General features: G+C 41.0%; 1 protein-coding gene across 10 annotated transcripts in view; it reads right to left on the bottom strand.

Moving 5' to 3' along the window:
• EBF3 (EBF transcription factor 3) overlaps positions 1-12,500 on the bottom strand; it is a 138,060-nt gene that overhangs the window by 26,386 nt on the left and 99,174 nt on the right. For 8 of the 10 annotated variants that reach the window (XM_054382444.1, XM_054382448.1, XM_054382443.1 and 5 more), the window contains 2 exons: positions 11,654-11,784; positions 11,012-11,138 (listed from right to left, as the gene is read on the bottom strand). In XM_054382444.1, coding sequence (XP_054238419.1) covers positions 11,012-11,138; positions 11,654-11,784 — 258 coding nt within the window. Of the gene's footprint in view, positions 1-11,011; positions 11,139-11,653; positions 11,788-12,500 lie in introns of all 10 variants that reach the window. The other 2 variants (XM_054382442.1, XM_054382439.1) reach the window with 1 other exon arrangement.

Below are 12,500 nucleotides of genomic sequence, written 5' to 3' on the forward strand. Positions count from 1 at the left end.
GGAACTACTAGAGAGAGTCCTGTGGAGGCTGCAAAGATGCTTGGAGCACCTCTGAGAAGGAAAGGCTGAGAGACCTGGAGCCTGGAGCAGAGCAGCCTGAGAGGGGATCTTCTCAATGCTCAGCAAGAGCTAAAGGACCTGTGGGGTATGAGAGGATGGGGCCAGACTTTTTGCTGGTGTCCACCAACACAACAGGGGAAATGGGCACAAACTGGAACCTGGGAGGTTCCATCTGCATATGAGGAAAAACTGTGGTGTGAGAGTGCTGGAGCCCAGGCTGCCCAAAGAGGTTGTGGAGTCTTCTCCTCTGGAGAGATTCCAAACCCAGCAGTGGGTGAGCTCCTGCAGGGAACATGAAATCACACAGAAGTGAGCAAAGGACATTAAAAGAGTGTATTGAATGTCAGCGAAATGGGAACACACATTTGTAGCTTTTACATCTTTGAAGGCAAATGTCAATCCACTCAGTTCAAGAATAGTCTGTTCCTAACAGAGTCTTATTTAGAGTAGGTCAGAACACCTCCAATAGAACAGATTTTGTGCTAAAAAGTGTATCAGGAGAAGAAATAAAGGAAAATAGCTTCCTGGTGGGTTCCAGGCACCTACCAAAACAACTGCTGTCTTTTTCTTCCAGGAAGGAAGGAAGGAACAGGGTAAGGAAGAAAACAACAACATAGGGCCAGATAATTACCAAAGAACATGTATCTTCCATAAATATGCAGTAAATTAATGTTTAGATACATAGTATGTCTAATAATCTGTCCCCTAATCTTCAAGATACCCAATTCCAACACCCTTGTAGGTTGAAGCTCAGCAGAGCTCATGCACACCATGCAGAATGGGTGCCAGGAGGCTGCCAAGAAGCTCCTGATGGGAAAACTCTCCTGAGATCTCCAGACTTGTCACTATCCCAAGCTTTTCCTCACTCTACCAAGCACTTTCACTCACCATCCCCAGAACCAAATGGTCTCTCCAGCTGAGTTTGGGTGCCTTGGCACACCCTTTGGTAAATGGCACTCAGTCACAAGGGAAGTACTAACAGCATCATGACCCTGGATTCTACAAGGACACCTGCATTTCCACTTTTACTGAGAACAGTTGTGTTCCAGGCTCTTATGTTTGCCAAGAAAGTCATTACCATCATAATAGCTGCAGATTTACTTTAAATGAATGAATGAACAAATGAGGGAGAACGGAAATGGAGAAAGCAATTGAGAAAAGAAATGGAAAAAAAAGAGAGAGAGAAAGTAAAAGAAGTTTGTGTGAAGCAAGATGGCATCCCCAATAAAAAGGGCAGTGTGATGGTTGGGGCAACTTGAGCTAACATGGGCACACGTGGTAGTTGTAAAGCATGTCAAACAGGTGAAAGAGGCTTCCATGCTGACCATCCTGAGATGTCTCCACTGGGGAAGGTTGAACTCTGTAGAAGTTCTGTGCATAAAAACTAATGAAGGACTCAAGAATTGGGATGATACTGCTGCTGTTGCAGGTGTTTAGTGTCAGTGACAATGGTTTAGGAAAAGATATAAAATAAAAGAATCATTAATGTTGTAAAAGACCTCTAAGATCTTAGAGTCAAAGAGAGTTACGAAGTAGTGAATGGAAACCACTTAAAGTCAAGTCACCCCCATTTACTTGGCTAACTGAGTTACCTTATTAGACCACATCAAACATTTCAATCTGGGAATGGTTTGCCATGTGAAATAGCTGCACATTTACCATGATCTAAACATATGGAAGGAGCAAATCATAAGAAATTAAGGAACCCACCAGCAAGAAGCCGAATTTTACTAGTCATTGGCATAGAACATTGCAAAGGAGGGACTTGGGAGTATTTTGGAGTGAAAAGAAAAGAAAATCTGTATGAGATCAAATCATAAATGTTCCAATCATGCCAGGTACCACAGTTTAAGATATATATGTGACCAGAATAAAACATGGCATTTTATGAACACGATGTGGTATGACTAACTGAAAAATACTCAAAAAAACAAGGCTTATTGAGTCGGTAAAGTGTTTGACTATAGAGGTACTACATCAAAGCAGCAAAACATGAGATTTCAACTGTTTAATACTCCCAGGTACTTCACTAATTATTAATATAAAATATTTGACTAAATTAAACTGGGCTTACATCTGGTTTTATCTTTGTAGCATTATTTAGGAATTTATTCCTCACCCAGACCTCTCAGCTGAATACATATCTCCTTCTTGTGGATGAGTCTACACGGATCCACCTCCCTCCAACTCCCACACACACTCCTCAGATAATTCTGCTGGAATTATGCTGCTGAAGCCTATGAGTCCAGAAATTCCTCCTGGACGAAAGCACCAGCCTTGTGCCCCATAGCTGGTTTACAAGGTGCTGCACTCACTCCTTCCCAAAGAGCTAATGGAGCTGCCATCCACCTGTCCCCAAGATGCTGATGGACCTGATGGACCTCAGCTATAACAGGAGCCTGGAGGATCTCTCCATGTTCTTTATATCTGCCTTACAACAAAAGGCTGAGAGAAGTGGACTTGTTCAACCTTGAGAAGAGAAGGCTTAGGGGAAACCTTATTGCCATGTACCAGTACACAAAGGGTGGCTACCAGGATGATGAAGACTCCTTTTCATGAGGATTCCCATGGAAAAGACAACGGCAATGGGTACAAGTTACTCCTGGGGAGATGCCTATTGGACTCCAGATGAAGATGTTTCCCCAGTTAGACATTGGAATCATCTTCCAGGGGATCTAGTAGATTGTCCTACATTGGTTAGTTTTAAGACTCACCTTGACAAGGTGTTGGGCCATGTCATTTCAACTCTATTATCACCTAGAAAGGTTGAACCAGATGATCCTTGGGCTCTCTTCTAACCTGGCATTCTGTGATTCTGTGATTCTTTATGCAGAAGGGTGCATGAGCAAGTGCTACAATTGTTCTGAAGCACAAGAATTTCAGGGATTCTGCTAGAAATGATGCTTGATCACAGCAAATGGAAAATGGGATCATTTGCCTGCCTTCACTGGCTTAGTTTTGCAAAGGTATTTATCCACCTCAGCACCATATGAAATTGATGATGCTTCAGCAAACATCTGTAAGAGCAGGCATTCTGCACAACTTCTCTCCCATTTGTATTTGGCAGCTATCACCCACAGAAGAATATAATACTGTAATATTTTAGTGTAATATTTAGACAAATAGGATTTATAATTAGATCCTTAATATCATCTAACATAGCTTTTACAACATTATTCCTCTCTTGTAGAATAAATTTAACCCAAAATAGATCTTACTCTGAGTTTCGAACTCTCTGTATTGCCTGTGGATGTTAGGAAAAAAAATACTTCAAATTAAAGACAAATAAAAAAACCCCAAAACCTCAAGTAAAACAGAGTACCTCAACTAAAAAAAAAAAAAAAAAAAAAAAAAAACTCACATTAAAAAAAGAAAATTAAAAAATGCCCCCCAAAAGTACCTCAAATAACTTATTGAATTCCACAAGTCTATAAAAAAATATCAAATGATTAACACAGTGGATGTTTTACTCAGGTGACTAACAGGTGAAAAATAAGTGTTCTGAGGAGCCATAGTACACTTCCATATCTGAGTGGATGTTCTCAAGATTGTCTCCTAACTAATTCCTTCTTTCTCCCCTTAATATTTGTATATGTTGAAAATTGTGTAATTAAAAAGATAAAACTCTTCAGCCCTAGAATGCAACTTTGAAGCTTATAAAAGCTTCATAAAAACCCCAAAGAACTAAAAAAGCATGTATGGTTGGTTGCACCCTCCACCAGCTTCCTCCACAAACACATATCCACAGCCAACAGACACTGAGGACAAGGAGTATGTTCTATTCCAACCTTCATTAACATCAACAGATCTTCAACAAACATCAGCTGAAGAACCCCAGATGTACCACGGAGCTACTCTCATCCCACGATTTCACATTATTCAGTGAAAGTTTGTGGGCTTAAAGACCAATAGTCATCTCCAGTAATCTATATTATACACCAGTGAGCAACAACTACATTGACTAACAACTCTTGTGGAAATGGAATCACAGAATCTTTCAGGCTGAAGAAGACCTTTAAAATCTCAGAGTTCAACCTTTAACCCAACAGTACCAAGTGCATTGCTAAACCATGACCCTCAACACCAAATACCTTCCACATACTTATGGAATGGGTTTGAAGAATTATTTAGAAACATTTGGTTTTGTTAAGATACATAATGGACAATGTCTTAGGAATCAATGTAAAAAACAGTGGGCATCAAAATGTTTTTGGAACACATTTGAGTCTTTTCCCTCAGCAAATTAAGTCCACTACAGTCCTGATAATGATTTTAAAATTGTACATGAGGCTTTAGGTTCACACCATCATGAAAAACATGAGGAGAAAATTCTCTGCTGTGAGGGTGCTGGAGCACAAGACCAAGCTGTCCGGAGAGGTTGTGGAGTCTCCTCTGGAAAGATTCCAAAGCTACCTGGACACTGTGATCCTGGACAACCTGATGTGGGTGACTCTAACAGGGTGTTAGACAAGATGATCTTCGGAGGTCCCTTCCAACTCACACCATGCTGGGATTCTGTGAAACTCACTTGGCCAAAGAAATATGTCCATAAGACATAGACTTCCCAGCATTGACAGGATGGACATGAAAACACTACCAAGCTTTTTAACGATAGCAGTAGCACCGTAATACACAGAATCATAGAATTGCAAACTGGCTTGGGTGGGAAGGGACCTTTAAAAGTCACCTAGTCCAACCCTCCTGCAGTCAGCAGGGACATCTGCAACTAGAGGAGGTTGCTCAGAGCCCAGGCCAACCGGATCTGCAATGGTTGCAGGGATGAGGCATCTCTGGGCAACCTGGTCCAGTCTCTCACTACCTTCAGTGTCAAATACTTCTTCCTTCTCTCGAGTGTGAATCTCCCTCTCTGAGTTTGAACCATCCTCCCTTGTCCTGTCAGAACAGGCCCTCCTCAAATAGGCCCAAAACACAATAAATTCATGAGTTTTACTAATCCAGAGCTTCTGGGTGCTTTCTTTATTTCCCTTCAATGTCAGACTCAACACAAGGGCCATGACTTTGTGGGGGCACATTTCTTTTCAGCTCAACAGCACTCTGATGAGGGTACAAATTAATGTAATGGGGATACTGGTGCAGGGATGCATCATGCAGAGCAGGAACCAGCCAAAACCAGACGTTCAGCTGGATATCTTCCAATGCAACCCAGATTTCTGTTTGTTATCTTGCTTTCATAATATGAGATGTATGTTTTCAGTGAAATATCTTATTTCCTCTCCTTCTGCCATTTTTTTGTTGATTTGAAACTTTGAGAAGTTTAGCCCGAGTGTTACAATAAGGTTCTGGTAAAAATAATAAAAAAAATAGCAATAAACCAGAATGCATAGAAATAAAAATAGAATTAGACACTTTAATATCCAGGAAACTGATTTGACTGGTTAACTATAGCCTACATAGAGCACAGAAGGAAAGGGGGAAAAAAAGGAAAAAAAAATAAGAGGAGAACATTTTTCCCCCTTCTCAGAGAAAACAAAGTAAAGGTCTTATTCAGCACTCAAATTTTCCTGATTATTACGTGGAACCAAGATGACCCTTTTGTCCTCTTTTTTTAAAGATGAATTGCCATGGCTTCAGCACTGCATTTTGTCAGTTTGGGCACAGTAGAGTCAATACCTTCACCTTGACATGGAAACTTTGTGATTTATCAGTGCTGCCCGTGACTCAGTGCTACCATGAGCTGGCGAGGTGCAGCCACTCATGGCACTGGGAGCAGACTTTGGTCACAGCTACTTGGAAAAAAATAAAGCACTCTCTGATGATAGACAAATGTGTCTTGTTAGCAACAGCCAAAAAGCGCTTGACTTGTACTAATAACAAAAAGGCCATGTTGGTCACCGTGGGTCTAAAGACGAAGCACCCTGTCACTGCCTTGGTTGGGAAATTAGCAAATAATGTTCCTTTTCCTTGATAAATGGGTGACAGTTCTCTCTCACCAATCATTTTTTAACATTTTGATGCATGTCTATGATCCCGCTGGAGGAACAGAAAAGTTTACTGGCCCTCAATTTTCAGATGATGAATGGAACACTCTAAATGTGCGATTTCTGTATGAGGTATAGTTCATTTTAAGCAATTCTAGTAAATGGGTGTCACTGATTAGGACAAATAGTCTACTTGTGCAATAGCACAAATGGTATGTCTCATTCTTCTGGCCTCCTTTGAGACAGAAAAGAAAGGGGACAACAATGACCCTGATAAACCTGGAATTGCTACTGTTTAAAAAAGAGCTATTATATAATAGACATTATCCAACACGCTATTGACTTGATGCCACTAAATCATTTCTGGATGTTTAGCATCGCCCTATTAATTAAAAATGTATGTCATGGCAAAAAACCCTTCTTTATAAGGAATCTCCTTCCCTTTGACATTATTGTTTTAAGAAAAATATGTTTTACTCACAGTTTAAGATCTAATCAGAGGTCCTTTCTGCTTTTGACTCTTGAACACTAACTTTGACTGACTTAGCAAGCCCCATCATGAAGCGAGGGCAGAAATACTTGTTCCATCTGGATTTTTTTCCAGCTTGCTAACAACTGATCCTGACACAAGGTCTGATCAATAAATAACCAATACTGTAATAACAGCGACTGCAAGTTGCTTCAGGACTTAAAGAAGAAAAAAAAACAACAAAAAACCCCACAAAAACACAAAACCTCACAGAGGAAATGCAATATATATGAATTAGAAATGCTGAGGTTTCATTAAAATGAATGTAACTCTACCTTTTTTTTCTTGTTTTGTTGAAGGCTTTCAAATAAATCCTCCATCCACTCTCTCTATATATTTTAGCAGTCTACAAAGTCACCAGATTTCATACTTAGGAGCAATAACTGAATAGGTACACAAAATGATCAGGTGCTTTAAATCTAACGAAGGCACTCGCATGTAGTTTAGCATAGTAAAAAATAGTATGATTTGTGAGAGGCAATTAACAATCATTTGCTCTGTGGATACAAGTAATTTGTTTAAAGAGCACTGACCTATGAGACAGCTAGTTTGTGTTGGCTGTGATGGAAGGGAGCTATTGACTCTAAACAGTGTAACAGCGCCATTGACAGAATCCCATTTGAATGCACACAAAGGGTCTGGAAAATACTTGAGGAACACACGATCTTTTGGGTGGGGGTGAACTGAGGGAAGCCAGCCAAAGTGGAGGGCTCTGTACTCAGGCAAAACTGAGCCAACAACTCAGAAATCTGAACAATGTAGTGACTAAGAAGGGCTTCCCCCTCCCTTGGTTCTGTAAAAGGAGGGCTTTCCCCCCCTTGGTGCTCTGCCAGCTCCAGCACCCGCCCGTACTTCTTCAATGTAAATACTCTATCAGAAGGAAGACAAACTGTGAGCAGTTTGCTGCTTGAGTAATGGTTTCATAAGCTTAAAATTGAATGCACGTCTTTGTGCAAAATAATCATTTTTATGCTTGCATCCAGCAAATGCATTGCAGACCTGGGAATGGTTCCATGTATTCAGCATTCACGCTTTTCTCCACGTCTGCTTTGGGCATGTTTGCCATCGAATGCCAATACCTTGTGCAGCAACTGGGTAGAACCTACTGCAAAGGATCAGCTGTCTCCTGACAATTTCGGTCATTCCTATAGCTGAGTGAACTAAGTCATCAAAAAAAAAAAAAAAAAGAAGAGAGTTTGAAACATTAGGGTGAAAGCAGCCAGCACAAAAAGTTACCAGTGCCAAACAGCATTCTTTGAAACTGGTTTAATACACAACGTGTCAAACTCCACTTCCTTTCTTTGCTGGGAAATCATTATGCAAAACGCATCATGAGAGAAAACAGTAACTCAGTGGCACAAATAAATGTAAACACAGGACTGCTGCTCATCTTAAAGTAAACCAACAGACTCTGTGGAGCTTAGAGTAGGTGGCCAAAGGTGCCATTTTATCTGCAACATGATTTCATTTCCAAGAGCACAACTCGCAGTTTGCCCTCATCAAACAACACCGCGGTGCTTATATTCTAATTAAAAAATAAGCTCTGATATTTAATCAAGAAAACCTAGCAGGCTTCACCAGCAAAAAAACTGGGGCTGCAACCCTCAACAACCACTCAGTTTGTGCAGGGAGACAGAGAATTTTTCGCCTTGCAAATGATGATTAAACGAGCAAACGACGCGCTGTTCGATACGTATTAAAACAAGTATTGCACCCCGTTATTAATTTGCACTGTTCACTCTTAAATGCAGCAAATACCTCATTAATTTAATTTTAGGTGCCCACCAGTTTATATTGCATTTTACAGTCTAGAAGGCAATTTACTATTAACTGGCAATTACATACAGAATGATTGTTAATTCTGCTCCTAAGTGCTAGCTGCTTGAAAATTGTTATCTCTCTCTAATTTTTGACCTTCTTACAACAGGGGTGAGGTACGCTGGGAATACAAAGGACTAGTAGAGAAGAGCTGGACATGTCATTTGTGACTCATTCTTTTAATTCACCGTGCTAATCAACTGAACTGCCACAATCTCCCAAGGTAATTGTATCTTTATAATAGTTGAAAGCAGCGGGCAAAAAAGGCCTGGATAGATGGGGAAAGGCCTTGCCTCTGCCTGCTGAGCGACGGCGCACGCTTGCTTCTGTGTGAGGCTAATGGGGGCCTTTCAGAAAAATCTGGAACTTTCATATCTCCAGACCCTGACCGTTTAATGCCTCAACTTTTCCCTTCACAAAGGCTTTGTGCACCACACTACACTCTTGTTTCATTATTCTGCAGCCTTGTTGCCCTATGGTCTACCTCATGCTGGGAAGGTTAAATGTTAGAGTGCCAAGCCAGACTGCAAGCATGGTGGGACACTGATGGGAAACAGATGCCCTGGGGACTCAGCCCCTCCCTCCTCCAGAGCTACATCATTTTCATTTTCTGAAATACAGTGAGGCTTGGCTTGGCTCTCAATGGCAGCTGTAATTTCCAAAGTCTATCTCAGTCACCCTATCACTTCAGGATAAAAAGCAAAGCAGGCAGAAGTTTCTCGGCCGGGCAGACGCTGGTTTTATCTTGTTATTTTCTTTATTGCTGGGATACAGGTTTTTGTCTCCCACAAAAGATGTCTTAAATATATATTCCTGTTAAAGTGTTGTTATTAATGTAACTTCACCACAATTTAATTCCAGTGGGAGAAGCTCCTGATATCCTCATGATTCTTTTAGAGCATCTTTACTTCACGATAAAGACAAAAGACAACCCCAGGAAAGAAGAAACAAATGGATTTTCCTTACAGTTCCATATAATTTTGCACTGACATGTTAGAGAGAAGTTCCAAACAGCCAGATCTGCAAATCTGCACCTAAGAAATCAGTTGAAGAGGTTTCTATAAAACAGTTCTAAATTCCAGGACTCTGCACCAAGAGCCAGACTGTCATCTGGTTCAAATCTGCAGCGCTTCCCCATGTGCAGTGGAACTGCACCAGCTCACAACAGCTAAATATCTGGAACTCAGTCTAAGGCTTTTAATTCATTCATTTTTTATTTTGCTGAGCACTTATCTTAGCTAGTCAAGCCTGTCAAGACACTCTGTTGAAGCTCTGCATGGAGTAGGTTCATTTTTAAGCCTGTAACAGTGACTGGCTGCAGCCCCACCTTTGCAGCAGACCATGAAGCAACGGCTGCTTTCCAGATATGTTGTTAGCACTAAAAGCCACCACGGTCGCCACCATCCCATTTGGTAGCTCTGGCAAAAACCCAATCATAAAGATCAACAAGATTTGAATATTCTGCCCATTCTCAGCCAGAAGTGAGGCGGCCAGGTATGAACACAGGCATTGGGTTTGCCTAGGTGGTGATTTCTTTGGGGATAGACGGAAGATAAGGAATCTCATCTGCTACCTTCTCTTGAAAGTTCTTTTCAGCAACAGATCTTAGGCAGAAAATCATATCCATGATGACTTCACTGTTTAAAAAGTCCTAGCTTAAAACTACCCAGGAACACACTTTTCCCATTAGATCTAAATTAATAGATAGAAACAGTTGCAGTCTAGTGGGAAAATATTCACCAAAACGCACATCATCTGCACATCATTTGCAATCTGCATTATCTACCCAACCAGCAGCAAAAGCTCTCCCTGCAGCCTGTCGAGTAAACAGTTAAAGGCTCTTTGTTTTCCAAAGAGAGATTGATTCATCAGATCAAATTTATTACCTAGAATCCTCATCCAAAAGCACGCTGAATTAAACTGCTATTTCTCCCTTTCCCCTCCCAGCACCTCAGTTAAAGTCCTTGTGAAATGCCAGAAAAACTGCAATGCACATTTTAGACAAAAAGCCAATAATGCTTCAGCCCAAAGTAAGAACTTTCATACTAAAACCACTGCTAACCACAAAGTTCCGACTTTTACTTGTGCTCTTGTTAAAATCAACTGGATTTAAAAGAATTGGCACACACAAATCATTCCCAGGCTTGTGAGTTTGCAGCCCAACTTTCAGGTCTGATAGAATTTTAAGAGCCAGGTCATGAATAAGGTTGGATGAAGTTCTTTGGATCCAGCAACAGCTACTTGAACCAGTGCCTTAAAACTCCAATTGAACCTTTGGGGAAGTTCAAGAAGTTTCAGAGAGATAGCCTGAAAAATATTTTTCATCACTGAATACTCCATAACTCCTCTTTCTGGCGGGAGCAGCATAGGAAATACCATTGTTAATCTATTTCTGGCCAAAATGAAAACAGGAAGTAACAGGCATCTTGTGAGAGAGGTTCATCCCATCAGACATTGAGATATTTTTAAGACCCAAGAGGCTTGGGCACCACCAGACTCTCGAGGTGCCCATACAAACAGGTATTTTGAGATCCAGCTACCATATTTCCCGCAAGACACTTCCAAATTTTTAACAGCATTGTGGTATTCCTGCTTTGCACTGCCCATGTGTCATTGAGAGACAGGAGCTGTTATCCCAGAAGGATTAAGGAAACTGTAGACTTACCAGTGTAGACAAATCGGCCGGGAGCACCTTTGCAGAACTGTTTAGATTTGTAGGAGAGAGTTACTTCAACAACTCCTGGAATGTGCCGTGGCGGTGTTTGAACTCTGATGGCGTGGGGTGTTATCAGCTAGAAGAATCGTACAGAAAACATACATTCGATCAAGATGGCACTGATAAGACCAATGCCAGTCAGTTTATATCATGACAAAAATGGCTTTTTTGTTGGCTCCAAACCCTCCCCTCTTGCTGTCACCTTGGAAGATAGGGGTTCTACAAGTGTTTTCAAGAAAAACGTCTGTAAATGATCCTTGGGTTTCGTTTGCAGGAAAGGCCACAGGGCATCATTCATATGAAAATTGCCTCCATATGTCTCCTTAAGGCCACTTCGAGTAATTTTAACACTAATTGTCCAATTGTACTGGGAGACCTCCTACAGCAAGTCTTCCACTAGAGGGCCATGATGTGCCTCAAAGTCTGTTTCTCACCGTGCGCGGAGTCAATTGTCACATGTGAATTCATGGCTAAAAAGGCACCGTGAAACAAAATCTCATGATACCTCATGTCAATAGCCTATTGACAGCTTGTTAAAATCATTCATGGAAAAATGTTACAGTTCAAAGCCCACCAATTTAGACAGCTTACCTCACTCCAGACCAACATAGTTCCAAATACGACTTGTAAGCCATCAAAGAAGTTGTCTCCGATTATGATGACAGTAGCCCCACCAGTAGTCCAGCCTTCACTAGGACTGATGGCCTTTATGCACGGAGTAGCTGCTTGTACAAGACAGAAAATCAAGACCTTAATACCCGACATGAGATCTCTTCACCAATGATAACCCATGCAAAGCACAACAGGAGGAAAGTGCATGTGCATGATTTCTGGAGGAGGCATACAAAGGGCAATCGTATATCAGCATGTTGATGTATTTAAAGCAAACTATTAAATGTTTTATAAAGCAGAGGCCAAGCAGCAGAACACTGGTGAGCAAGGGAAAAAAAAAAAAAAAGAAAAAAACTGGCTTGATATAGCAAATTATATGTCAGGGCAAATATGGCTATTACAAATGATTAAGCATCGCATGCATGTGGCATGTCGATTTATCTGCTTTGCTGTACAGATCTAAGCAGAGTCAATCAAAAGGTTGTTGAGGGAGATGGAAGAGCAAATGCTCTGAATTTCGATTCCTCATAAGCAGCTAATTGGGTTGGGTTTTTTCATCCGCGAACTTTGCCTTTTGGTTCAAAACTTCATTTTCCTCTGTCACTCCGTAATTACTACTTTTCACTTTTCATCAGGCAAAAATCAAAAGCACTATATTAATACTTTTGTCAAAGGTACACATTTTACATCTAATATTGTTTGTCGACATGAATCCCTGAGCCATTTACTTGACCTCCCTTTGTCTCTAGAGTCTTCACATTTGCATGAGTTATTACAATGGTGCTGGGGAGCAGAGGTAAGCAGCAGCCAGCACCAGGCTCTCCAT

This window comes from Indicator indicator, chromosome 7 (genome assembly GCF_027791375.1).
Source record: "Indicator indicator isolate 239-I01 chromosome 7, UM_Iind_1.1, whole genome shotgun sequence".
In the NCBI taxonomy this organism is placed as follows: Eukaryota; Metazoa; Chordata; class Aves; order Piciformes; family Indicatoridae; genus Indicator; species Indicator indicator.